Source organism: Platalea leucorodia, assembly GCF_965183815.1.
Source record: "Platalea leucorodia genome assembly, chromosome: 6".
NCBI lineage: Eukaryota > Metazoa > Chordata > Aves > Pelecaniformes > Threskiornithidae > Platalea > Platalea leucorodia.
The window spans coordinates 2,747,042-2,774,901 of NC_138828.1; the positions used below are offsets into that span (position 1 = coordinate 2,747,042).

At 52.3% G+C, this 27,860-nt stretch overlaps 1 protein-coding gene across 1 annotated transcript; it reads left to right on the forward strand.

The window, feature by feature from the left end:
• Positions 1–24,524: 24,524 nt before the first annotated feature.
• On the forward strand, positions 24,525–25,928 carry LOC309592142 (interleukin-8-like; the record flags this gene model as incomplete). Its single annotated transcript, XM_082315268.1, has 3 exons — positions 24,525–24,615; positions 24,999–25,128; positions 25,841–25,928. 3 exons carry the CDS (start codon positions 24,525–24,527, stop codon positions 25,926–25,928), a joined length of 309 nt encoding a protein of 102 aa, XP_082171394.1.
• Between the last annotated feature and the right edge of the window lie 1,932 nt (positions 25,929–27,860).

A 27,860-nucleotide genomic window follows, 5' to 3' on the forward strand; every position in this document is an offset into this window, starting at 1 on the left:
TATACCTTCCCAGAATTGGGAAATTCTTGGAGGACAGGTTCCTGTGTGACAAAAAAAGCAACAGAGGATGCCTTTGCTATTTATGCGGTTGCTTGGTAGTGGCAAAATACCAGCACTCGGCGTGGTTAAGCTATCAGACTGTTTCTGTGAGCAAGATTCAGACAGAAATCCAAGCGCAGAGGTAGAATTTGTAGTTTTAAGTCGCTCGACGCAATCAGTAGTTACTGATTAACGTGCCCTTGCTGACCCGTGGCAGGTGAATTTGCAGCAGCAGATGCAATGCCAGAGGATACCACGACTCCCTTAGCCGTAAAGGATGGAACAAGCAAGACGTACCGTGCCTCGCACCGCCGGTGGGGCCCGTGCCCAGCCTTGCAGAGGGATTGTTGTCTTTCTCCGGGGCTGTTCATTTACGGCCTTCCAGTGAAATTGCTGCTGACAGCTGGGAAAGATCCAATCCCAGTGCAGCCAGCTGCCTTTCAATCCCTTTCTTTCAAGCACGCTTGATAGCTCGGACGCAGCTGTTTTGCAAAACCAAGCTGATCCCTTATTCGGCGTGTATTGCAAAGATCGGAGGCCTTTCTTTTCCTCCCTGCTTCCAAGTTTACATCCATAACCCACCCAAATGCCTCTTGGGCTCTTATAGGTGGCTTGGCTCCTTCACCCGTGCCTACCCCCTTGCCGGTTGAGTGGTGGCCTGGCCTGTCTCCACAGGAGCATTGACAATGCGACCACAAAATGCTCCTTTGGGGATGTCATATTCACTTGGCACGTGTGTTGCTCAGCACCATCCACGCCAGCAAAATCATCTCCGCTCAAAACCTGAGCAAAGAGTGCAGGGTCAATCCCTTTCCAAAAAGGACAGGTGTTCTGGTGTAATCTCACGCTGATACGCGGCCAAATCAGTCCTGATTTTGGAGCAGCGTGGATAGGCGAGTCTTCTGCAAGCTACGAGCTGGCCAAAGGATGCCCACAGTGGCCTCCTGGTGAAGCAAAACGTGCTGAAGCCGAGACACAAACGTTCTCAGTTTGCTTATGCTTCGTGCTAGGCTGCTGCGAGTAATAGAGCCGCTTCTGCAGGGAGATAGGGAGGCAAACCTGCAGGGCCGGTGCTTCTATAGGGAAGAAGTGCTGAGTGACAGCTGTCACTGGTCTGTCAAATAGCCTGTTTGGGGAGGAAGGGGCAAAGAGAAGCCAATCCGCCATCCCCTTTGTTTAAGTTTAGAAGAGGGAGTTGCAGATTAGGGGGCTGTGGTTTTTAAATGGTGGGGGCTCGTTTGAGGCCAGGCTGGCTGGAAATGCAGAGGGAAGGCAGCTGAGGGAAACGGTAGTCTCGTCTTCTGCGTGCACTTGATGGGAAATGGCAGGGAATTGCTTTCATGGAGAGAAGCACGTTAGAGAAGAAATGGTAGGAAAATAATACATGGTGAGGGAAATGATTTCTTAGCTGACTTCACACCGGATCTCCAGGGAGTCGGAGGGCTTGATGGCAATCGGACTCTTCTCCTAGGGTTCAGCTTCGTTAGCATCAGCAGAAACGAAACTTCCACAGATGAAAACAACCTGCAAAGAGGGAGAGCCGGCGGGAAAAAGAACCTACTGACAGAGAAATCATCTAGGACAGAGGTTTTTGAAGTGCAGCCTGCAGGGCGCTTGAGGCTTGACAAGCCTCGACACGCAGCCTGTAAGGGGATTTTTGAAACCGGGGCATGGCGTTTACCCGGGGTATTGCACCGCGAACGAATGTTACGTGATCCGAGCCCAGCAGCCCACTGACGGAGCGGGTGACTATGAACGTGACTAATCCTACGGTAGGGCTTTCCTAGCAAGAACTTCCTAAAGTTTTCTTTAGGCGTGAGTGTTATCTGTACTAAGGAAAAACAAAGCCTTTTGAGGCTAGGAAAGAAAATAATCTCCTGGAAGTCATATGTTTTATCCTATGGCTTCATTAGCTTTCTCACGGAATTAGGCTTCAAGAAATCAAAAAGGACAGTTTGCATTTTTTCAGTATTTACTGTCAGTCTTCATCAGTTATCTGAACTCTGTCTCTGTTTCTTACTGCATTAACGGAGGGCTGTTCTGGGTAGCCTGCCACAAACTGGCTGGAATAGTGAGAAACTGCCTCTTTTGCAATCCGCATCCTCTTTATCGTGGCCAGGGAAAAACAAGCTCGGGGCTGCGTATGTGTTGAAATACCAACAAGTAGGAAAAATCTGGCTGCAGAGTCCCTTCGGCCCTCAAGGCTGCGTAAAATGGGTCACTGGCAACATGCAAGCAGAATGAAAGGGAGAGGAGAACCTGTTAATCCTGGATTTTTTGGTTCCTTGAGCACAAATTTAATGCTAAACTACTTTCAGGCTTGAGGGATTGACACGTGCTAAAAGGCTTTGCTACAAAGAGGGGAGAGAGCACAGGACATAAATGAAAGGAGAATCCTGCGCCTCTGAAAGCAAGTGATTTACTGAGACATTTTGGGATGTCTGGAAATGTGTTCCCAATTCAGTACCGCTTTATGGAAGCGGCTTTCCATATGATGAAGAAAACTCATCGAGCACTTGTAGAATTGCCCTGGCATCCTCTCCTTGCACTTCGAAGGAGATGCCCAGCGTTACCCCGCTCTTGGCAGGGAGGGTACGGCATAACTCCCCCGTCCCAGCGTTTGGGACGATGTGGTGGATTCTCCGGTAGAGAAAAACCACACGCTCCCCTCACGGGTCTTCTTCAAAACTAACACACCGCTCGGCGCTTGTAAAATTTAAGCTTGGAAATGACTGCAGAGAGGGGATGACAGAAGCCTGCAGAGAAGTAGTCGGGGGGTAAAATGTCATTAACTTGCTTCTGTCTTCCTCTAATTAGCTTGGCTCATCCTCTTGCTGCCAGTCACCAGATAGCTGAGGAGTGCTCGGAAGCAGGCATCCCTCTGGCTCGCCTTCCCTGGCTCCCAGGTGGGAGTGCTTTACGAGGAATTGGGGGGCGTACCAGCTCCCAGCTGAGCCCAGGTGCAGACGCTGCCCCGGCAGCGAGCTTCCTGCTGATCATAGGAAAGCTGGTGGCCACCTTTCTTAGCAGAAAGGCCGCTGAGAACGGAGCTGCGAAGCACAATCTGGCTGCGGAGATGATAGGACTTTGGCTTCGTTGCAGCTCATGACAGCGGTTGGGCTTCAATATGTGAGTACGTGGAGTTTTTCCAATTGTTTTGCTAGTATTTTATGCTGGTGGCTGCTGTTTACCTTCAATAGGAACTTGTTTGTTTGTAGAAATACACCTTGACCTCAACCTCTTTCCGATGCAAGTGGAAGTCTCTATTTGACTGCGCAGCGGAGAGCCTTTCTTTCACCTAGGTGTTATCAGGCGCGAGGGTAAGGTGGTACATACCGTCCTTTGATGGACACAGGCTGGTTGGTGTCAATACAGCTTGTCTCGGAAGAAGTTGAGTTGAAATTTATCCTCTGTTAGAACGTTCTCTGCCAACATAGCAGTTTCCTAAATGGTTGAAAAGATGCTCTTGGGGAAAGAAGGAAGGAGTCTGTTTTCTCTCATTAAGTTGAAATAAGTGAAGCGTGCGTTGGGGAGAGCAGCTGTTGCCCTGTCTGGAACCCTCAGCAATAGCCTTTTGGGTTTCTTCTGGCTTGTTTCTTCTGGTTTGTTCTTTCGGGAGAGAGATGTGTTATTTTGTCTGCCAAACCGGGCTTGTCTTACAGAGGAAAGTAGAGGAGTAAGAAAAGAATGAATGGAGGAAGGAGCAGAGCCAGTATACACCTGAGGAATGAATGGACAGACAGCACCGGAGCTGGTGTAGACGGTGTAATCCTTGGATCTTGCTACATTTGATCCCAAAAGACTTGCTGAAGTTCTGGCTCCAAGGTCCCAATGTATTGTAGGGTCCTCTTCACCTCTATGTTTTAAAAGCTTCCCGGAGGAAACGTGACTATTCCAAGGGCTTGGAACTTCATCTCAATAAAATAATAACCCAACACGCTCCTTTGAGAAGTCCTAACCTTTCTGGAGTTGGATAGTTGCTCTCCATTCACCGAGAGCCCGTGAGTAACATGCTGTCGGTGGAGGTGTGGAGCACCTGAAAGTAGGAGCTGGGAAATAGCAGGGGTAGAGCCAGGCTTTGAGCAACAGATGAAACGAGGGACTCGTGCTCGTTTTTCTTCACCCAGAACTTAAAAACCCAACCAAACCAGGAACGGGAGCGTGGGCTCCTTGGTTAGGCTCTCAAGTTAGTACATCCCTGTCTAGCAGGATGCTATGGTCCAGGTAACAGCAGTGCAGTGCATGGCCCCACCAGTGCCACCAGGCCACAGGGAGCAGAAAATCGGCTGAGAGCACTGCCTGAGAAACTGGCTTCACCCTCACGTTAGCTGTGGGGAAGAGAACTGACTCTGAAACTCTCCGTAGCTTTTCCGACCAAATATCGGGAGCTGAGGAGCTCAGGGCCGGGAAGGGAGGGGGAAAAACAGCGTTCCACCCTCCGGGTCGTTTCAAAGCATGGGAAGGGTTTGTGGTGGTGGCTTCAGAGGGCCGTGACTGTTTAAATAGAGCAGCAAGTGAGAAAAAGACTTGCTGCTGCCCTGTAACAGGGTCTTCGGGGTTTTGGGGACAGGCCGGGGCTGTTGGGACTCCGGTGGGGGAAAGAAGCGCTGTATTTGGAAAATCCATGTCCCGTTGTTATTGCCTCAGGATCCTACTTTTTCCATACAAAACTTTCCTGTTGTGTCTTTGAACCAACCTGTCTTTCTCGGTGAAAATGATGCCTAGAGAACAGAGGTTTTGGGTTAGGACAGTGACTGTTTTTTACTTCCATTTTAAGTACTCGGCATTTGAAGTGACGTCCCAAACATGCTAATATTGCCGGTGAGCGCGTAAGCTCTGGAAACGGCGATGTGTACGAAGCCGCTGACAGGTCCCAGGCTCCTTCCAGAGGGAAAAGGCGGGAGGAGATCTGGCTCGTCTTCGCTACTAATTCCAGAAGAAACCGCAACTCCCTCTGCGCGCTTCAAAGCACAAACGAGCTGCAAGGATCCCGTTCCCTTTGGAGTACGGCGAGGTAGCCAGCCTCCCGGGAAAAGCTCCCATACCTCAGGAGCGAAAATAATCTGAGGCTCTGATGAGGAGCGGGGATTTTGCTGACAGCAAATAAATTCGCTCAGGTTCAAATAAAGACTTAAAAGGGTCCCTTGCTTCCTGGGGGCTGCTGCAAGGTATGCGGAGAGGGTGGGAATTCCCATAGCGCGTTCGCAATGCGAGGTAGGAAAGAGGTTTTTGACAGCTTTGCAAGATGTTTGGGGTAAAAATGGTACGTGGTTGACATTTTGCTTCAACTAGTGCAAGCTGGAGGCGAATTACTGTGTAGATCTTAATGAACTGAGCATCCCAAGCCTGGCGATGCTGCCCTAATGGGGAAGGAGACAGGGCAAAGTTTGAATCTAAAGAGGACTGAGAAAGAGGGACCAAGGGACAGGGTCCTGTCCTGAAGCGGTGTGTTCAGCCAGGTAGCTGTGCCTCCGCTATTTCTACTCAGCATCAGTACGGGTGGGGTTCAGACAGCACCGCAGCGACCGAAATTTCTGCTTTGCCCCTTAATATCATGGCCTGATGCTGATGACTGCACGACTCGTATCCCTTTAAGCACAGCTTTGAAGGGTCTGCGTGGTCGCGTAGCCGGTTACGGAGGTGTGGGGCGCTTGCTGTGTGTCCTGTGACCGACTACCGCCGCTTGGGACGCGTCACGCAGGGAAGAATAACGAGCTTGAATCGTTTCCTCCATCTTTCAGCCCTTGGGTGTTGGCAAAGGGCCTGCTGGCGTCTCCCCGGCTTGATTAAACAGAAGCAGGCGTGTGGTGGGCTTTTGGCGTGACCCTGAAATGCAAACGCTTCGTCCGGTGACGAGTAGCACAGAGTAACTGCGCCTCAAAAGAAGGGTTTTTCCGTAGGTGCGGTAGAAGCGTGGGCTCCCCGCTTGCAGGTTAGTCTGAGGTTAGGCAGAACGGTGACTAACCTTAGGGGGAGGAAGGTGTGAGCGTGCTGCTATTTATGCAAACACCCTGATAGCTCAAGCAATTCAGAAAATAGCTCGGGACCTCAGAAACTGAGGCAATATCACAAGGAAATATCAGCTGGGTAGGGCAAATAGCTGCGGCGTTACCTGCGAGGAGGTGGAACCGGTGACGGCTTGGGAGCGTGACGCAGATGTGTCACCAGACTGGCACCTTCACCTCGATTTGCCCCGGTTTCAAGGAGAGGCGGAAGGAAGGGAGGCGGGCAGGGCTCCTGGCCGCGGGTTTGTAGTTGCCCGTCTCGGGGGAGGCTGGCAAGAAAGCGATGCGGAGCCAGCGATGGGGACCAAAGGCGGCTAGCTCACCTTGGAGCTGCGCGAGAGCCAGGGCAGGGGCTGTGACCTGGTGCCCATCATAAAATACCTAGCGGTGGCAGAGGCAGGGTGCAGCAGCTTACCTGAAGCACCGGAGCCACGATCCTAGGGCTGATATGGGAAGGGGTCCTTTGAGTGGCAAAAAATATTCCAATGGCATTTAGCACCGTGACCTTTAAACACTTCCACGGGCTGATTCAACTCGAGTATAGAAAACGCTTTGGGTGAGGCAGGGCTGAATGTAAATCTGCTGTGAATCACGCTGTTGTGATGCTGTCCGCCGCATCACGCGGTCTCCCGCTCCCATGCGTTTGAGTTCTGGGCAGATAAACATCATTTGCTTGGGCCTGACAAGTTAAAGGGTTGGGAGGGTCCACTGCAGTTGCCTACAAATGCTGGATGAGCGTTGAAGCAGATAAGGCTTTCCGTGCGGTAGACTTAAAGCGTCGTTTAGCTATTCGTTTGTGTTGGCTATTAGTTCCAAAGCGTTAAAAATCCCGGCTTTTGAAGATGTTCTGTGCAGAAATGCATTTCACCCACCCTCCCCGCCAAGTTGCATTGCTTGCCAGGAAGCAGCTGAATGCCCTACAGCCCGGTGGCTTTCCCAGTATCGCTCCCCTCCAGCTCGGATGATAACCGGTTGGACTGTCAAACGGGAAAAACCAGACAAATAACCATAAGACAGGCTGGTTATATCAACCGGTACCTGGGACTGAAGGCTGTCTGGGTGGCAGTTGGCACAAACCTTGGGGAAAATACCACCCCAGCTCCTATATTGCCTTCCTGTGGCGGTCCGGAAAGAACCGGGTATTGTGTCCGTATACACTTCAATATTCTAGGGGGATTTTGTGTTTCTACTGAACTGCGTGGTTTGCTCAGTCAATTGACACCTATATCGCTTACTCAGAAGTACTGACTGTCACGAAACCAAGAAAAACCGTACAAAACCGAATAGATCGTGATGTGTCATGTTCACAAGCTGCGTCTTGCCCTTCATAGGGGCAAATCTGTTGGAATGGAGGGCTTTGGAGTAACTTAGTAGTTTCTTGTAAGGTTCACAGGCTTAGCTAGGTGTTAGGGTAACAGTACCGTTCCTCGGTCTCTCCCTCCTTTATCTTTCATGCCTGAAGTCCTACGCTGCAGGCTTGCACCCGTGTTACTTCTTAGCAAATAAGCATCCAGCGTTGTCTTGGGGGAAGAGCATCTATGGGAGACGAAACTCCCTTGCAGGCAAAAACCCAGGAGAAATTAGGAAAGAAGTTCACCTCGAGCTCCCCTAAACTTCAGTCCCACCGTGGCTCCTCTTTGCGATTCAAGAAGACGGAGATCCCGAACGCGTGCTCTCCTGGCACTGAAACACAAATGCGGCGAGTTCACGTATCGAAGCGGGCAGCCTGCGCTCTGGTTCTTGGGCTTCTCCCGGCGGGAAGCCGCAGCCGTTGTGGGATTTCTCTCCTTTTCTGTGCGACACACGGGCTGCCTGTGACGCTGACAGGTCCCAGCTGTTTCCAGGTGTGCAGCTGAACAGGAACGCTCACGTCTCACCTTAAGACTACTTAACCTATAAGCTTTCTAGCTAGGAATATAGCCAGTATACAGATACTAAAAAGGCATTGCATGTAAACGTGCATCTCCATGCTTTAGCAAAACTCTAGATATTTTAATGATAAGTCTCCCTGGACTTGGAAAAACAGGAGCGATACTTTCCTGCCGACTGCCCTTTTGATGCTGGCATGCTTTTAGTGTTGAGTATCGCAGCATAGTTCAGCAGTGGGAGTCCTTCACGGTATATATTTCTCAGCCATGCTGGCTTTAGTTAGGTTGTGCAGCTATGTTAATACTCTTTCAGGCCATAAGCACAAGAAAAGTGTGTTTTGGTTAACTCGGAAATAACTCTGGTATTTTAGGCTGCTTGCAAAGTCAGGCGGATGTGCTGTAGCAGTTATACCCACTAAGGTTTCCAGGTGTATTTGCAAAGAAGGGTCCTCCAGTCTCTCTTAAGAAAAGCCTGGGCTTTAGAGCCCAAAGCAGGGCCGTGTACAACGTACGCGGCTCGTCAGACTAACAAATGGCAGCTTCTCCCTGGGTCTGCTCGGAGGGATGCCTTTGGACAGAAGTCCTTTGCCTACACCATGCATCTTGAGTTTGCTCATCCGCGCTTGCTTCCATTCTCTGTAACTGGGGGACGCCTCTAAAGGCATTGGGGATGGTGGAGCTGTGTAGGAGAGTCCCTTTCCTTCTGCCCTCCCCAGGACTGTGCAAGCTCTCCCTGTCCCCGACTGGGCATGGGAGGCTTTTTCCGCCTGCCTGCGGTGGCTGTGCAGAAGGCACCATGTGGCGCGATTACTCCGTTTCTGCTGGTTTGCTCTCCAGCCTCCTCTTGCCACCCACAGACGGTCGTGTGCGCTTGGCCCTGTTGGGAGTGCTCGGGCTCTCCAGGGCGATATGTTGGCTGCAGGCTATTTTCCTTTCCCACACCGTAGACTTCAGCCGGTCCCCCAGCAGTGCGGGAGAAAGAAGGCTGTCTGCCTACATCTCCTTCTCCTCCTCATCGTTCAGCATGTTGGCTGTTCTGTGCAGCAGTCTTCCTCGATCCTCCCTCCAACGGAGGTCCCTTTACATTGCCGCAGGGTCTGTAGGGTCTAACCTGCATTTCTAGATTTCCAGGATGCCTCTGTGCCTCTCCCCACCCAAAAACCTACCCTAAACCATGCTTTGCTGCAGAACATCAAGACAAGCCAGTTCCACAGGTTGCTACCGCTCTTGCCTGGGAAATGAGCAAAGAGCCCTAACCTGTGTGTTACGTGAGAGGAGGAAGCCCTCCTTTTCATCTCATCTCTTTCCTTCTCTTTTTTTCCTTCCCCAGGACTGAGTTTCCTCTGTTCATTCCCACCCTGACACCCGGTGCCTCAGTCCTTCTCAGCTGCATCCCATCTCCACGGCCATTCCTTGGAGCACCCCGGCCTTCGTGCGGCACCCACCTGCGCTGGGGTCTGATGAGACTGGGCAATGCCGTGGCACTGCCCAGCTCCAGTGTTACTGCAACGCAGTCGCTAGCAGAAAGGATAAACTGGGAAAAAACTGAAAGCTAGTGGTCCAGAAATACTTCTGAAAATTGCCTTTCTTAAGGGGAGTGATGGATAAAACCCCTCCGTGATGAGAGCAGGCACATGTAATGCCTACAAAGATGTTAAAATTTTTCCTGTACAGTCGGTCAGCTTCGACTGCCATCTTCTGCATACAACCTGGACCCTTGGGTGGATCCCTGGCTGTATGAAAGTCTCCCTTCCCGCTCCGGTTTTCCCTCGCTCAGCTGCTGTCGTCGGCGCTGGTGTCTGCCGCTCTCTAGTGGTGCTGAGCCCTGAGCCTGCCGGGGAGCCCCGCTTTACACCGGCTTCTCCCATAACTGCTGGATACGGACACATGTGCAGGCGCTGGAAGGGGCTCGGGGGAAGTTTCGGTGTATTTGTGCATCCACTCCTCTCCAGGCATCCACCGCTGGACCCTGCCCACAAGCAGTTACTGGGGTCCCTGTCTCGCCCAGTACAGCCATTCTCTGGGTCTTTCCTCAAACCGGGTTAAACATCTTCCTATAAGCAGGGCAAAAAAAAAATCTGGATATCTGTACATGTGTTGCACAAACCTCTTAGCCGCAACAGCTGTGCCTTAAGATCAGTGCTGTGGAACAAAACAGCAAACACGGCTCTGAAACTAAACAAGAAGGCTTTTCTTTTTTTCCTGCCGTGCTGTGCACGAATCCTGTGCTGTCACTGCAAAGTGAGAACCTGGCTGGTGCCTTTTTTTTTTTTTTTTTTTTTTACAGAGCTTATTCTGCCGTGGCAAGTCTAAATCCTGTATCTTCATGATGCGGGCATTTAAGCTGCCCACGTTCCCCACTCCCATGCTCAGAGGGAGAAGGAAAGTCCCTTTTTGTTATGGTAAGGTGATGCGCTATGTGGATCTGTTATGTTGGGGAAACATCTTTCCAAGCGTGTCCCCTGTTCCCCACCTCCACTTTCCACACAGCCATAATTGCCAGGTGAAATACCCACTGCTACTGCCACTGAGACCGCTGATATCCAGCCAAATGTCCTCAGCAAATACTGTAGAAAAGAAAATCCCCTGTCCCAGAGAGGAAAAACCCTTTCTAGCCTTCATGTCCTTCTGCTCCAGCTCACAATTTCCAGTTACTGCAGCTTGGATGCTTGTTCTGCTGTGCTGCAGTCCCCATCAGCAAAGGGGGCGGCTGTGGGGAGACCTGTTGGTCTAGGGTGAGCACAAGAAGGGGTTTGGCTCTGTCCCGTAGCCTGTTCGTGAAGCAGGAGCTTGGATTTTGTTGGCTGAAATGCAGACCCTTAAATCCCCAAGCCATCTTAGAGGTCCCTAGCTATCCCCCAGTGATGGACATCAAGGAGGAAGGGCCTGATGCTGGGATCTGAGTCACCACGTCTTGATTTATTTTGCCATTTAAAAGTCAAGTTGCAACTTCAGAGGTGAAAACGGAGTACAAGCAGCAATTCATTGGAATAAAGCGTATAAAGACCACCAAGGAGCCCTCAGAGGAGGGACATAAAAACCTGATTCAAACCAACCCGCTAGCAAATAGTAATCCTAAGTGTAAATCTAAAATAGAGATCTGAAATGCAATGCCAAAGTCGATCTGAGTACCAACCCCATTGGTCTGATGCCAGAGCAACATGCAACAGATGACCTCATTTTACTGGAAAATGCAATTTAATACAGGACTATAATCAGATAAATTTGGGGAGGGTCAGCTTGGATCATGTCACAGTCCTCCTCGTCCGTGATATTGCTCTAATGTGAAGCACAAACGTTATAGCCCTTTGGCCTTTTTATATTGTTGTTCAAACAGGGAAAAAAAAGCCCCTAAAAATAAAAAGAAAAAAGAAAAACTTCTGTGTTTGTCGAAGTAGTTGATGTGTTAAAGAATCCGGGTTTTCTATGGGATATTGTTTGTAGTTTTCTTCTAAGCCATCTGCGCATCTCCGGTGGGGACCAGCAAACTAAGGAAGGGGAAAGGCTGTTTTCTGACAAACCCAGGTGCAGGGGAGGGCAGGCGTTGATCTTTCATATGATCCACAGAGTTTATTTGGCAGGAAAGAAAAAGGTAAAACATCTATTGCAACAGACGAAAGCAAGTTTCCCTCAATATTAATTATGTCAGACTTTCACTGATGTTCCCTCAATTAGGATGCCAGTGCGATTTAATATTTTTTTTTTTTGCTTCTAGAAAGGGTTTTCCTGCGGTTGAGAACCTCTCTGCAAAGCCGTGCCTGCGTCCCCGTTACGCCCCGAGGCCCCAGGAGGTGCCGGGGTGCGCACGTTCGCTCGCTGGCCGTGGCTCAGCACCCTCTGGCCGTGGGTGCTCCCACCCTGCGCCCAGCTCAGCCCATCATGCCTTTGATTAATTTTTTCTTTTTTTTTGTCGAATCCAGCCTGCAGCAGATGGTTTGCTGATGTGCTGGCTTGCTGCTTGCTTTGGATAAACACCAAACAGGTTCAAGTGACTGAATAGCAGGGTCGCTTGTTTAATAAATGTTTTTCAAGATGTCTTTTTATTTTTTTCCCTTCTGGGCTCTGGAAAATAGCCTGAGCAAGTATGCACATAGTCGGAAGAGATACTTCAGACTGCGTCGTGTTCAGTGCTTGCCTTTGCCTTCAGACCTTTATAAATGTGCCTTTCGACTGCTTTGTAGGGATGTTTTTATGAGATTGGAGATACACAACGTGTCTAAATGCCTGGTTAAGCCTTCAAGCAGGCAGCAGGGTTATAACTGTGTAAGGACAGAACAAAACGGAAGGGTTTCATCTGCAGCGCTCGGCAGACGCTGGGCTTTTCTGCTTCCTATCGCTGAACCTCCAGCTAAGCTGTTAACTTTGTATTGACCCTATTAGCATCTTCGTTTTGCAACGCCGAGCGCGTTCAGCCGTAAAGGCACGCCTTGTCAGAAAACGTGTATTATCGTGTCGGCGCCGGCCACGCGTGCGTTTGAGCCTGCGAAGGGCTGGCACGGCTGCTGGGAAGCACGCGCTTCCGAAGGGCACGTCTCTGACTGCGGCCCGGTGCCACCCGGGCCCCCTCTGGTTTCGAAGGTCTGCCCAGTTTCCCTGGCTCCTTCCAATATTTTGACTTCTCAACGCAGCTGCCTTCTTTCTTTTTCTTAGATAGGGGTTGGAATTAGGGGATATTCCTGTTAGGCATTGGGTTTGAGTCAACTTTAGTGATTATATACCCCAAAATGCAAAGACGTGTTTCCATGTAGGTTATATAAATCACTCTCAGATAATTTTTAAGCTGTTATGATGATTACTGACCCTTCGTAGTCTTAGTTCCTCCAGTGCTACGCGAGGCACGATCTTCTCATACGTGCAGACACCTGTGCTGCCTCAAAGTAAAGATCTCGATCCACGATGGATCGTGTCTTGCAGAAGTTTATGGCAAAGCCAAGTGACGAGACATCGGGTTCTCCTTAATTTGCGTGCATTGCTAAGGTAGGAACAAATCTCAAAAACCCCAGAACGTGCTTTATGTAATGCTCTTCATTGAGCAGCCTGTAAAGCTGCTCTGCTGTAGTGACAAAATCCGTGGTGTGGGTCTGTTACCACAAGCTACGTGATTTTTTTTTTTCTTTTTCTCCGTGCTGCCAGGTATTTCGCAACTGGTCGCTTTGCCTTTCCCCAGAAGTTAATTCGGTCTTTTGCACGTCGTGGGCTTTTCGTACCCTGAATAGTAATGCCTCTTCCTTCCTGTTGTAAAAATATAGTCGCGTTCAAACGTGGGATTAACATGGCAATTGTAAAGTGGGATAGCTGAATTCTCCTGTCGTGGCAAATAGCTGTATGGCTTCTTGTAGCACCTGCGTCGTTACTTAGCTTGCTGATGTCCCCCCCATCTCTTCCACCGCATCCACGGGACAGAGAAAACGTGTGCTCCCCCTCTCCGTGGGTGCCCCTCTCTCCCTTCCCGCGGGTGCAACGTGCTTCTGAATGTTGAAACAGCCTGGGGCTCGTCACGATGAGGCAGTTTGGGCTGAAGCGATCTTGGGGTGCGTTTACATTCGTGTGTCAGGTCGGCTCGCTAGAGTTGGGTGAGTGGGGGTTTCTTTTGTTTTGAGGGGGGTTTTTTTGGACCAAACATCCCCAGCGTCCCCGCTTACCGTGCTGTGCTCCATCCTACGGGGTCATCCTCAAGGGCATGAACTCGGTTCCCTTCTGGCAAAACTAAACGGGATGACGGAGGACAGCGGACACAGGCCAGCCTCCAGTGGGTGTTCGGTCCACAGGAGCGGACTAGGCTGAGTCAGAAACGAAGATGAAAAAGCCCCTGATGTGTGCATGGAGTCTGGATGCCCGATCTTCAGACGGGTCAATGCTTTGCAGGTGTTGCGCTGGTCCAGGCTACTTGCCAACGTAGACGGGACTGTAGCCATCCTTTCTGACTTTAAGGGAATAAATCACTGTGCGGAGAGGAGCGTGGAAGGAGGAGGAGAGCAGTAATAAATCCTTTCTGGAGCCCTGGGACGTGAACTGCGGGAGAAAAAGTTAACTGGAATATCTCTCTTCTGCAGAGATCAAGCAGGGAGCTTTCCCCCCGCGATCGGCTTCCTTGGTGCGTACCCCGAAAAATCAGTCTGTTTGGGTAAAAACTGCTTTTCCCCTGCTTGCCATTTGCGCATCGCTAGCAGGGGCGGGAAGCTTCAGGGTTGCGATGGAAAATCTTTCTCGCACGACGAAACCTCAAGGCAGGAGATGCTCTCGGCTGTGCTTGCGAGCGGCAGTCACCCGAGCCGCGGCAAGGAGGGGATGGAAGGGAGGGGAGATGCACAAATAACTTCAGGGACGTTCTGAATCCAACCCAAGGCTGCGCCCTGCGACAGATGCGACTTTTTAGGCCTTATTAGTTTTCAGGGTGTGTTTCGTAAGCGACAACCGAGACAAAAGCTGAGGAAAGATCAAAGCAGATTTCATGGTTTCTATGGGTTTATGCTTCTTGGTTTTGCTTTCCGGTATCTCCCTAAGCCTTTCTTCTCTCCTTGCCTGCTGCCCTTTCATCTGCCTCCCTGTTTTCACCAGCGGGTGAGAGCTTGCTGACCTTCCAGCCTTGAGCATGACTTGTCAGCTTGACCAACCTTTCTTGCATCCCCCCAAAACCTGAAGCGACGTCGGATTATTTTAGCTGCAAGAGAACCCCTTTCGGTATCGATTCTCTTAGCTGATGAGATTTATGTCCTTTGCAGAAGTTGAGCTTGAGTTTCTCCTTCTCCGTCGAGAGCAGCTCCGGGTAGCTGCGTTGGCTCAGCAGCGTGCATGAGGCTCTGATGTCCGAAGTGCTGATTCAGGGGTGCTGGGTCCAAGAGAAACGGTTGAGAAGGGGCTTTCCAGGGGACGGGAGGGCTGCTCATCTCCCCAAAAGACATTCGTATTGCGGTGACGTGGTTCCTTCTTGGTGGAGACCTGGATTTCCCCTCCTTACCGGGTGTACTTCTACTTGCTGCTAGAGAACAGTCGCTCTTGGCTTGCTTTTTTTTTAATATAACTACTCCTATGGTGGCTTGCGGGCGAAATGTGGGGAAAGCATCTTCCCCAAGGAGAAGAGGTGGGGAGACACCTGGCAAAAAGAGGGTAAGGAAAGGCCTCGAAACATTAAGTGGACGTTAATGAAAATAATGGCTCCGGGTGGAAGCCCAAGTCTGATGGTTGAGTTTGGGTCCGTTCCTAGTATGTTAGGGTACAAAGCGCCTCGTGGCAGAAGCGATACGCTCGAGTGTGGTGTGCTGCACTGGGACCTCAGCCAGAAACAGCATCCCCCAGTAGCTGGGTGTGATGTGCCGCTGCCCAACTGGGAGGGGATGGGGCAACGTGGATGGGGCTGGCACGCAGCGGTCCCTCCAGCAGCCATGGCTGGATGTCACCGAGATGTCTCGGGAGGTAGGATGTCCCCACTCAGCATGCACAATCCCATCCCCACAGCCATTTCCCACGTGTCTCCTCCTTCTCCTTCCCAATAAAGTGTGAATAGCTGGGAGGCCTCCCACCCCTCACAGACCCCCGTGACCCTTGAGAGCAGCCCCTCAGCAGTGATGAACCCTGGCAGGATGGCAAGCATTCATCTGTGCCTGTCTGCAGCTGGGACCATCGCTCCCTCTCCTGCCCCACCACGTGGCTCTTCCAAAAGCAGCACATTTTGGGGGCTCCAGACTGCGCTTACAGGTACTTCGCCTTGCTGCCAGCAGGCCTAGGACTCGGAGCGGTGTCGGTAGATGTGGCAGACAGAAATACCCGCTAGCGAGGCTCTCCAAGGCAGCTGGGCACATCCTTCTCCCTTGACCATGTCACTTAAACAGTACCAGCTCTTTAGAGCAGATCTTGGGGTAGGCAGCTGTGCATCGCAAGGACTAGTGCCCTGGTGGCTTCTCCGCCTCTCTTCAGAGCGGGACTGTGGCTCATCTCGTGGTCCATTTAGCTGGTCATCCTGCCTTGCTGGCTTCCCGTCCTCTGGGTAGCTCATCCCAGGCTGTGAATGCGCCAGGCTGTGGTCTCTGTGTGCAATTCCCACTTGGAGAAGTGGGTCCTGTGGCAACGGGGATTGGCAAACCCTTCAACTGGCTTCTGTCACGTTTAGGTGACTTACTCGGACTGGACCTCATCAGGCGAGACCCTGCTCTGAGGTGGGGAGCTGGCCCTCATGTGTGGTTGGTGAACTTTGCAAGTAGGGTGGATAAACTTAACGTTTCTCGGTCAGGTGGGAAATGTCAAGCTACTGCAAGCACGAGGTCAGCAAATAGCACTTTGTACAGATGGAAAACAGCGGAGACAAATGTCATATATGCTGTGGCCATCAAACCCAGATAGTCTGGAAAGAGATGACGTTTGTTGGGAAATGAGTCACTAACGTACGTGTGAAGCGGAGATGTGCCCCTAGACATTGGGGAGGTTGGTGGTTGTGGGTGAGGAAGCTTGTGTCAAGCTAGAAAGCAAGAGGCACTACTTTTCTAAAGAGCAGCTCCTATCTTCTGGCTTAACTAACAGAAAGTGGGTCAAGACCATGTTTAGCTCTATCAGAAATAATAGTCACGGGTTATTCTGCAAGCCAAATAACGTGGAGACAGATTAATTACCGACTCAACTAAAATGGAAACCGCTAATATTTGGAAAAATAAACCAATACCGCTTTAACCAAGCCTGCCAGCTTCTAGCTGCATTTATCGAGATGTTAAACTCTGAGGAGAAGGGGAGGAGACCTTGCCGTAATGCTCCTTGGCAGGTTGGTGGCAGGACTGTTGCTAAGTGTTTGCCTAAATCAGTTACCCAAATAGGATGTAATTCCGCTCAAACAATTACAATGTGCCTTCAGGAGGCTGCTGCCTCCGGGTACGGAGGGAAAATGTGCTTGCATACCAGTATCTTTGTTATATTTCTAGCCTTTGTGGCATTTTTGGCACCTCTTTCCTCCTTGTTACGCGCAGAGAAGTCCAGCTGTGAAAGCTCGCGTGCCGTATCTTGGCAGTCCCCTGGGTCTAATTCCTTTTTCCAGTCTTCCAGCTAATGGTGCAATTGCTGACATAGCCACAGAAGACAGCTAAAACCTTGAGCTGCTGCAGTGACGTCCTTGATACCCAGCCTCCCACCGGCACCGTGGTCTCGGCTGCATCGTGGGCGCTGCCGGACAAGCAGGCGATGTAATCCTGCCGCTCTGATTTAGCTTCTTCTCTTTAGCACCCATTGCGTAAGTCTCCTCAAGAGCTGGAGCATCCTCACTGGCGTTGCAGCATCCTCTTTCTATTCCCGGGAAAGGTGCTGGGCGTCGTAGGGACTGCTTTCGAGTTTGGAAACTTCCCATCTTGTGAAGCACAGGCTGGATCTAGCCGGGGGAGTTTCCAGGAGCATGTTTTGGCCTAGCCATTGTAATTAGACCTGGACCGCTTCTTCGCTGGCCCAAGAATGAAGTGCGAAAAGCGAGAGACCTTCCTCTCAGCTGGTGGAGATGCGGAGGACGTCGGGTTGAAGTTGCACCGACTACGCAACGAGAGCAGCGAGGCCATGTCAACAGGCGCGCCTTGCTTATAATGCCCTGGCTTGCAATTTATTGGCTCCCTCCCTGTCGCAGCCTGATTTCGTTTCAACTCATCATCGACTTGCTCCCGTGCCAGGGCGTGGAGCCGTCACCGTCGCACAGAGCCCCTATGCAAATCGCTAACGGTGCTCGCTCGGCGGCACCTGCAGCGTCTAGACCGGTTCCTGCAGCCGCATGCAAATGTGCGGAGAGGGAGCTGGGGCCCGCGGCCGAGCCACCGACACCGCTTTCTGGTAAAGCCCTTGGGTTTAATTCCCACTTCACGTCTTTCGTGCCAGGCGGCACGGCGCTTTCCGCTTTGCCCGCCTGCCTTTGAGGAATAACGCTGCTTCTCTGCGTCGTGTTGGGTTCATTTCGGATTAACTCATATTTGAGACACATCGAGAGGTTCAGGCGGAGAAGTGCGGGGGTGCTGGGGTATTTCTCCAGTGCGCTTTTCTGGCGGCAAGTGCAAATTAGCACAGCAGTCCGGGGATTTTCTCCTGCGCTTGCTTGGTGCCATTTGCATCTTTGGGGTGGACGGGATGTCCCAGAAACTGTCCCTGGTCTGGGGTCGGGCGGCGTGCTCTGACACGCTGCTGAACGTGTACTATTGCTTTCCCTTGGGCAGAAAGCACCCGCTCGCGGCTCCGCAGAGGTCCTACGGCTCGGGATTGACCGGGGAGGTGGGAGCGTCGAATTCACATTTCTTAAAAGTTTCCATTGATTTCTCTCACCCCGATCGAGCTTTTGTTCTTGCTCTGAGCCTTTCTCCTTCCTCCTTATCCGTTCTCTTTCTAAGCTCCCTCTTACTCTATTCCCTTTCTTTAGCCTTCAAGCAGACCCAATACTCGAACCCTACTTTTAAAGATGCCCATAGTAGGCTTCTCACCTGCTTGCAGATAGGCAGAGCAGAGATGTCATCACACCGCTCTCGTGTCTCCAAAAATGAGCCCAAAATGAGATCTTGTCCCCATGCCACATCACCAGCAAGTCTGTGCGCCTTCGCTCGAAGACAGTCCGTGACAGTGAGCTCGATAGGTGCTTTGAACAACTTAATTTTGGACCGATTTCGTTAGGCTTCGGCTAATTCTGGTCCTCTCAGGTTGAAATTTCACTTCTATACCTGGCGTCTGCCACAGTAAGCACCATCTGTTTTGCATCCGAGTACAAATAAATCTCTGCCGAGTTGCCTCTGAGCTGGTAACCACCAGCACAGGGCCTGGGAGACCCACGCGTCCTGGTCAGTCGTTCCCTTCCCCTGGGCTCTACCCTTCTGTTGGTGTGGTTTTTTGCAGATTTGGGCTAGTAATTTTGTGGGAGAAAGGAAGGCCGGTTGTATAAAGGGAATGATTCTTCTTAAAATGCAGCCAGGAGAAGGGACATCAGGGGAAAAAAGGGCTAAAGAAGTTGTCATACGTGGATAAATGAACAGGGGCTGGTTGGGAATGTGTTTTTGAGGTGTAGGAGGCACAAGGGGATGGAGAACATCCCAGCTGGGCTGGAAGGGGCTCTGGGCTGGAAACTGGGCACTGTACGAAGCGGCTGAGACACGTTTTGGTACGGTAAGAGAGAAACCAATGCTGCGCTCGGGTCCTGGGTGACTCTGCCCGGGTTTTCATGCAGCGCTGAACTGGTTGGTGCTGAAATAAGTGTGGGTGCAGCTCTCCCTCGGGTTTCGGCAGGAGGCACCTTTATCTTTGAAGCAGATGACGGACCACAAACCACAGCGGTGACAATTCACTGCAGTTGGGGTTTTTTGGGGGGGGGGTAATTTTTAAAAAAAACAAAGCCGTTTTTATCTCTCCCCCAAGGAGCGCTGGGTGAGATGTGGAGAAAGGAGGGGTGTGCTGAAAGTTCACTTTCTCTCAAAACAAACCTAGCGGTTTCAGTGTGGCCGAGAGGTTTGCTTGCTGCAGACGTCTCTGACACAGCCTCTTGCAAATCCTTGCACGCTTGCTTGTGGAGCACGCAGGTCCTTGCTGAAGGGCGGGAGAGCCGGCATCTCCACGGCGTTTACGTCAAGGCTGGGTCTCTGCCCATCCTGGTTAAACACGGAAAAGGGTTTTTGGGTTTTTTCCCTCCTGCTCCGCTTAGCTCAGGTCGTTTTCTACTCATGTCTGAAGCTGCCTTGTTGTTACAGACCAACTTCTTGCTCCATCCCTGGCTCATGTGTTTGGAGATGCCGTGACAGGTTTTCCACCCTCATCTTTCAGAGAGGGCTCAGGCACGTAAAACCTCCAGTTTCGCTCTGCCAAAAAGCAGGAGCTCTCTTCTTCTTTCCACACGCGGCTCACCTACCTCTCCTCTCGTTTCCCATCACCTATTTTTCAGCGTCTTCAAGAAAATCTTTGACCTTGCTGAACTAGCCTGAGGCTTTCTATGGCTTGATGCCACTAAATTACATGGGTTTAAGTGCTTTAATGGCTGCAGCAGCACAGCGAAGCCACGCAGCAGAGCACTTCTTTCCTGCCACGGTCGTGGCCTTTGGGAGGTATTTGCACCATGTTTTTGTAGGCGTCTGATTTAGGTACCATGGGAAGGATGTCTGGGGGATCCGGGGGATGTAAGAGATTTTTAAAATCTAATAAAAATAACAGAAATGAAAAATTACTCAAATCAAACTCTTGCCTGCAAAGGTACAGCTGCTACAGAAAATACAGGAGCTGTTGGGGAGGAGTGGCTGGAGGGCTGCCCGGCAGAAAAGGACCTGGGGGTGGTGGTCGACAGCCGGCTGAACACGAGCCAGCAGTGTGCCCAGGTGGCCAAGAAGGCCAGTGGCATCCTGGCTTGCATCAGACATAGTGTGGCCAGCAGGACCAGGGCAGTGATCGTCCCCCTGCGCTGGGCACCGGTGAGGCCGCCCCTCAAATCCCGTGCTCAGCGCTGGGCCCCGCACCCCAAGGCGGCCATGGAGGGGCTGGAGCGTGGCCAGAGCCGGGCAGCGAGGCTGGGGCAGGGGCTGGAGCACAAGGCTGGGGAGGAGCGGCTGGGGGAGCTGGGGGGGCTCAGCCTGGAGAAGAGGAGGCTGAGGGGAGCCCTCATCGCTCTCTGCAACGGCCTGAAAGGAGGCTGGAGCCGGGGGGGTCGGTCTCTGCTCCCCAGGAACAAGCGATGGGACGAGAGGGAACGGCCTCAAGCTGCGCCAGGGCAGGGTTGGGTTGGGTATGGGGAAAAACTTCTTCCCCGAAAGGGCTGTCAGGCCCTGGCCCAGGCTGCCCAGGGCAGGGGCTGAGTCCCCATCCCTGGAGGTATTTAAAAGCTGGGGAGATGTGGTGCTGAGGGACATGGTCTAGTGGTGGACTTGGCAGTGCTGGGTTAACGGTTGGACTTGATGATCTCAAAGGTCTTTTACAACCTAAGTGATTCTATGATATTTCTAACATGTTGATGCTGGCCTGGATAAGTCCACAGATCAATATGTGAGGGCCACTCTTCCGAATTACTGGCATCCAGGAAGCGGTTAGCTTAAATATAGTCACAGGCTAGATCCTCACCCTCCTTCTCCCTTTTCAGAATTAGCACTCAGCATGCACAAATATTAGCCGCCCGCAATGACTGAAGCTTTTCCTTCCTGAGAAAACACCACAATATTTATCAATATACACATTAGTCATACATCAAAACCACCATGACTACTATCAAGACAATTCAGAAACCCTGGGATTACAGCATCTCTGTCAAGTTCTCCTTTCTTGCAGCGTCCACATTTATTTCGTCTTTCCTACCCGAAGCAGAAACTTGTAGCAGCTTGAGGACCAGCTAGGCAAATGCACGTCTTCTGGGGCGATGCAGCGGGGATTCACCAAACTGCCCCATCGTCCTGGGGGAAACCCGAGCGCATCGCTTCGGAGATGGAGCCAGAGCTGGACTTCACTATGAAAATTTGCGTCTAGGTATGAATCAAGAGGGCACGTCTGAAAGGGAACTGCTGGTTATGTTCTGTTCATCTTTGTAGCCTTGTAGGCAATGACTGCCATGCCACCCCACTGCCTGAAATCACAGCGGTGAGCCTGCACTTTGGGCTGTCTTTCCAGAAGCATCCACGGGCCGGATCAGGGACACTGTTGGGCAGCGCTGCCTGCCCAAAGGATGCCGTGATGGCTGTCGCTTCCCCACAGCCCCGGGGTGAGCACGTTATTTTGTCCCAGCAGCATTGACTTCTCCTGCTTGGAGGGGAGCTGCTGCCAAGGCCACCTCTGCAGAGGGGACACCTTGCTCGGTGCTCGCGATGAAGAGGAGGCCCTCCTGTCCTCCCCTGGAGGGAGGTGTGGGTTTCATCCTGGGTACAAAGTAAGTTAATGAGCATCATGACTGTCATGGAAGAAGCGTTGCAAGGATGGGCATGAAGTAACATGTGAGCACCAAGCAGCACATCCCCAGAGGAGACCACCTCAGTGAAAGCACCTGGGATCTTGCATAGGTCTGGGGGCAAACATCTGCTAAACTGAGGCGGTCCTGGCTGAACTGATCGCCCTGGACCCCTCTAAAGCCACCTCGCTAAATCCATCCAGCCAAAACATGCTTCTGTAGCTCCCACTTCTCTCCAGGGTAGGCAGGAGATGGACACCTGCGCTGTAGCCACAAATCTGGTGTGTGATCTTGCTGATGAGTTATCTTGCTCTGTCCATTGTATGTCTCCCAGGGGTAGCTTCTTCCCATACCAGTTTCCTTAAGCGCCGCCACCACTGGTGTTGGTTTCCCCCGGCTGTGGAAGAGCCATGCTTGGAGCGTTGGCCGCGTGCCCCGGCTCCGTCCGCTCCGCCACGCAGCTCTGGGGAAAGTTGCTTTCGCTTCTCTTGGTTTTCCCCAGCTATAAAAGCAGGATCATTTTGAAGTCACGAACCTCAGAAAGATTTTGAAACTTCTTTGGTGCCTCCATAGCACTTTGAGTAGGTGCCCAGTCACCTCTCCCGGTAAATCGCTGCCTTCCCCTCCGTTTTGCAGACTTTTCTTTGAAGAGACCCCTGCCATGACCCAGCAAAACCACTTAAACCGGTCCTAGGTTGGGCTCCTTCTAATAACTCTCTGCAAGGAAATTGAAAACTCTGAAAGTATTGAACAAAAACCAGTTTTAAAGCCATCTCCTTTTCCACTGCCTTAGCAGCAAGGCTCTCATTTCCTCCATAGGACTTTGGGAATAGCTCATGGAAATTGTCCCTGGCTTTTCTGCGACCTCGATGTGCAGGGACTTAAACTCCGCTCTCGTCTGTGTTTGACCTTGATCTCTTGAACAAGGTCTTTACAAGGCTTTTGGACCTATCTCAGAGGAAAAACAAGTTTTTAAGAGAAAGATGAGTAGCTTACAGTTTGAGTGGAAGATTTTTTTTTTTTTTTTTAGTTTATCATTTTGTTACTATATAAAATGCTGATGTGATTTGAAAGCTCTACATGACGACATTATCACACAACCACATAATTTTTCTTCTGCCCTCTTCCTTCCTCCTCGCCTCGCTATTATGGCCGCATGTCCCCTTCCCCTTTTGCTTCCCGGCTGGTGACTTTGCCTCATTCAGGGCAGCCCCCGTCCCACCAAAACCCGAGAGCGCGGGGTGCTGCTGTGGCCATCGCTTTGCAGCGGTGGCCCTTCAATATTCTGTGGGAGAGCCGAAGGCGTTCTTGGCGTTACAGGACTCGACCCCTTGCGTGCCAAAATGCGTTGCTTTAGTCCTGCAATGGCTCATTTTGAGAAGAACCCAAAAAATGCTGTGAAATGTGCAGAGGAGCAAGCGCCAGCCGATGGTCCCCCAAAACGAGCAGGCGTATTCCCTCGCGTGTAAGGCCCGGAGGACCCCGCGTTGCCGGAATAAAGCCACGTGGACACGAGGGTCTACAGCATCGTGGGGACGTGCGTGGTCTGACCTCCCTTTCTGTCTGCTCCTCCAGTTTCTCGGTGCCACGTACACGTCTGCTTTGGCGTCCCTAGTTTGCCCGCTACCATTTGATTATCCCTGCCGTGAAGGACGGAGAACTGGCTCACTGCATAGCACGCAGCGCCTGGAAGCTTATAAAGTAATAGAAGCTGCTTTTCCTGAAACGGTAGGCAGGCAGGACACCTCTAAGCCCAGACTATTTCAAGTCCTAAGTGCTGTAATGGGCTGCTAAATGGGGCCACATAGGAAGACCCCTGAAGCTGCCCCTGGTGCCGCTCCGTGGCTCCTCGTGCATCCAAATGGGGATTTGATCCCTATGTTATCGAAGGGCACGCTGGGCACAAAATAGAGAGACGTTCACAAGGGAAACAGCGGGGCTGCGGCCCCTCTCCCTCCCGTCCCAGCACTGCAAGGGGAGAGCTCAGGTCTCCCCCTCAGAAATCCCCAAGTCCATCCCGGCCCCGTTGCTTTTCCTCCTGCCGTTCTCTGCCATCCGCCCGTGTTTCACACCCAGGTCGCTGGTACCGAGAAAGTCGCCGCTGGTAAATGCCGGCGCTTAGTCACGAAGGTGCAGAGATGTAGGAATAGTTTGCTTTTTGCTGGTGCTACTGTACCAGTCATTTCTTGCGTTTCTTGGGTGTTTTACTCGTACACCAAAGTGTTAGATTTGAAGTGGAAACGTACAGCAGAGATCTTTATTTTTTTTCCACGGTACGGTGCTAGGCATTTTTGCTGATGTAAGAGATAGCAAAAATAGCGTGGGGGAATTATAGCCCTAAGAAAGAAATATGTAAATATCTGAGTGCATTAAAAAAAACCCTGCTTACCCAGGGTTTGCGCTCCGATTTTATTCTGGGCTCTTTTTGTGGTTGAGGGGTAAATGCTAAAGGGAACGAAGGGAGATGTTTGTGCTGACCCAGCTAATCCGAAACAGGGTGTGAGGAAGATTATGTGGGGAATCCGAATATCCACTTTGTCCCAATGGCTGATTTTAATCAATAATATCGTGAATTCAGCTTCTCACCCGGCTGCGGGGAGCCTACGAGAAACTACGTCACCTCTTTTCACGGTCCGCTTGCTAGATGCGATTGCTGAAGTTTGAATCTTGCCGCTTGTGTCAGAGCGTGACCCTGGCGAATAAATAGGGCTGTTTCTTCACCCGGTTCCTTAGACCGTCTCTGGGGCTGAGCCTGCTGCGAGGATGCGAGCGCCGGCTGGGCTGCGGACGGGAGCCCCGCTGCTCCCGTGGCTGCTGCTGCTGCTGCTGGTGATGTCCCACTCAGCCCGCGCAGGTGAGCTGCTGGCGTCTTGGCAGAGATCCCCGCGCCTCTCGGCTCCCGGCCTGCCGTGGTCCTCGCCGTGGGTGGGCATCGCCTGCATCCTGCGCCCAGAGGGAGCGGAGGAGCCTGCGACTCCTGGCTGTTTAACCCAGGGTTTTTCTCGTAGCTGAGGAAGGAGCACGACCGTCCTCCTTTGCTAGGACCCGGTTGAGCTTTCAGGAGCTGTGTGAGAGCGGGGTACCAAGGTCGAGGCACCGGTAACAGTTTCTTAGCGTGGTCCCTGAAGTGTTGTCAGTGAAAGCACAGAAAGGGACAATTTATTGGCCTAAGAAGTTCGGAGTCGCTGCATCTCTAAATAACGCTGTTTGTAAGCTGCTGCCTTCTCTCTTTCTCAGCCATCCTGGAGGTGAACGGAAACCTGAACTGTAGGTGTGCAAAAACGACTTCGGACTACCTCAGTCCGAAGAGATACGAAAGCATTGAGATAAGACCCGTGGGAAGCACCTGCAGGCGTACAGAGATCATGTAAGTGCTGCGGGGGGCTCGCGGGGCAGAGAGCTGCTTTCCCCTCCGGCCCCCGCAGAGCGGCAGGGCCGGCGCTGCGCTTTGTCTTCTGCAACCACCCCGCTTCCCCGCTCCCTTGCTGAACGCTAAAGCCTTTCAAAAATGCCGGCAAGCTCGCTCACGCTTCGGGGCTGAGAAACATGGGAGCCCAGCTGACCTGCCGGAGCTCCCCAGGACCGAAATGAGCCTTTCCAGCGTTTTTCTGCACGCTGGTGCTGAGCAGGGAGTGTGGTGGGGGGGGTGTTTGCTGTTTGGAGAAAACACATCCTCGGACACCGAGGCAGGACGAGCCTTAACCAATTTTTCCGCTACCAGTACGCAACGCTCCTCAGAGCAAACAGCATCTCGGGTCAAGCCCTTATTTCGTTGCTCTTGTTCTGACTAAAGCGGTTAAGCAGAAGCGTAAGATTTCTTTAAGTGCTCAGCACTGATATATTTGTAAATCTACAAAGAAAATTGTCTTTGGGCTTCAAGCATGGTCTCCGCCTCGCACGGGAACGTGTTGCGTCTTGCTTTTTCCTGACGGTCCTGTGGCTTCCCTCTGTCGCTCGCAGCTTTCTGCGATTCTGCTGGCGCTGTAAATGAAAGCTGAGCCTCGCAGATCAGCTCCGGCTGCTCCCATCCCTGCCTTTGGAGGGGAGGGTAATGCTCATAAACTCTCCTTGCGTTTCAGAATTAAATTAAAACCCTCAGGGAAGGTGTGCGTGAATCCCGACGCCCCTTGGGTAAAGAAACTGCTGAAGCGTATTGCTGGCACGTAAGTTGATTTGGGAAAACCCCTTTGGCTCAGGCGGCCCTGGCCAGCATCCCATCGCGTCTGGGGTCCTGGGGAGCGCTCAGAGGACCGAGGGCTCTCGGGGGGCTGCCGGGGGCAAAGGGACCCACTCGCAAGGCGATGAGGGGTGAGACCTCGCTGTGCAAAGCGGCACTGGGGTCGTGCTCCCCCCGGCTTGTGCACAGTGCCGCATCCCTGAACACATTCTGGCAAAAAAAAATAGCTATTTTGGGGAGAGGGGGGAATGGCAGGAGCAGGGTTTGCTCATTGCGAGTGCAATAGCGCGTCGGTGCTCGGCTGGGAAAGCCGCCCTTGTTCGTCGTGCCCAGGTTTCTGGCACAGCGTAGGGCGGCCGGGAGACGTCCCCGCGGGTGACGGCTGCCCCGGGGAAACAGCGGTGACTTCCTTCAGCCGGGGCAGGAGCTTCCTCCCCCAGGACCCACTTTTCTCTACATTCACACGTTTCTCCTCCTTCTGCTTTTCGCAGGAAGAAAAAATAAGTTTCCCGCTAAGGAAGTTGACGCTCGGAGCCCCGAGACAGGCTGGCGGATGATGCACAGGCGTGCAAACCTGGCCGCTCCTCACTTTGCCCTCGCTTCCCTCCCCTTCCCGAAAGCCCCGCGTCCGGCCCCGGCGGCGGCCGCTGCAGGGAGGGCGGCTCGCCGCCGACCCCAGCCCCGCGGCAGGTTCGCGGGGGTGTTCCCCCCACCACATTCGGTCCCTGGATCAGCGTGAACGTGAACCCTTCGTTTATTTACTTGCCCGTAGACTGCGAAGCCTTGCTCTGGCAGGGGCTGCTCCCCCCTCTGCAGGAACGACTTTGCGACTCTTCCCGTGCGAAGCGACGGAGTGCGCGTCTGGGGTTTTTATTACGCAGCGTGGTGCGTCCTGTCCTGAGAGCTCAAGTCCAATAGAATTCAGGGTTTTTTTCCTCCCGTTGTATTTTCCCTGGATCGCCTAGCTTCGAAGAAACTCGGTAGAGCTTTGATGAACCCCACTGTCGTAGCCCCCCTAGAGCCGAATTTACTGTCGTTTGCGTCCGGCGCTCTTGTCTTGATGCTCTTTCACAGATACGCCGCGTGCATTAAAATGTGCATTTGAATATACGGCAGGTGAGGTATTTCCACTATAGGTAGGGGAATGAGGGCAGCGCCCCGGCGCGTGTCAGGCGTGATGAAAACTCCTTTTACGCGGAGGAGTGAGACGGGGGCGAGGAAAGGTTTGTCTTAAGGCAGCGACGGTAGCTGGGATGGGTGTCCCAGCCCTGCACTGGGTCCGGCAGCACCGGCACAGCCATTGGGAAGCCAAGTTCCATCCCGGCATAACCTCTTGTCTCCCGCGGTGCTGATTTGAGGGCTCCCGCGGTGCAGGGAGCCGGGTATATACAGCCGACGCGCCCCAACTCCAAGCGTTCGGGAATGGGGCTGGGGTTTGGAAGCAGTAAAGGCCGATAAGGAAATACAGGGAATGGGTGCGAGAGTTTTGGGATAATCGGCCACGGGGGGAAAGAGCAAAAGCAAATGCCATCAAAGCTCAGGCCGGGATGCACCTTGCAGGGGGGAAATGTGGGCGCAGGAGAAAAGAGGAATACCTGATCGTGCGAAAAAAGAAAAGCACCCCAAGAGCCTCCAGGTTTGCACGGCTACGTGGGCTAAGAACAAGCGTTGGGGGAAACGACCGATAGCTTTACAAGACCTGGCTTCATAGGAAGGGGAAAAGGGAGCCGGTTTCAGGAAGCCTGGGCCCCCACCAAGCCCCGAGTTGCTTTTTATCAGCGGTGTTGCAAGCTCAGCAAGCGCTGTCAGCAGGGAACGGAGACGGGTGAAAACCACCCCAGGGCCTCCCGCCTGCACCGCCTCACTTCTCCTATTTTCCGGCTCAAATAGGGGGATGCTGCGGGGCCAGGGATGGGGCCGGC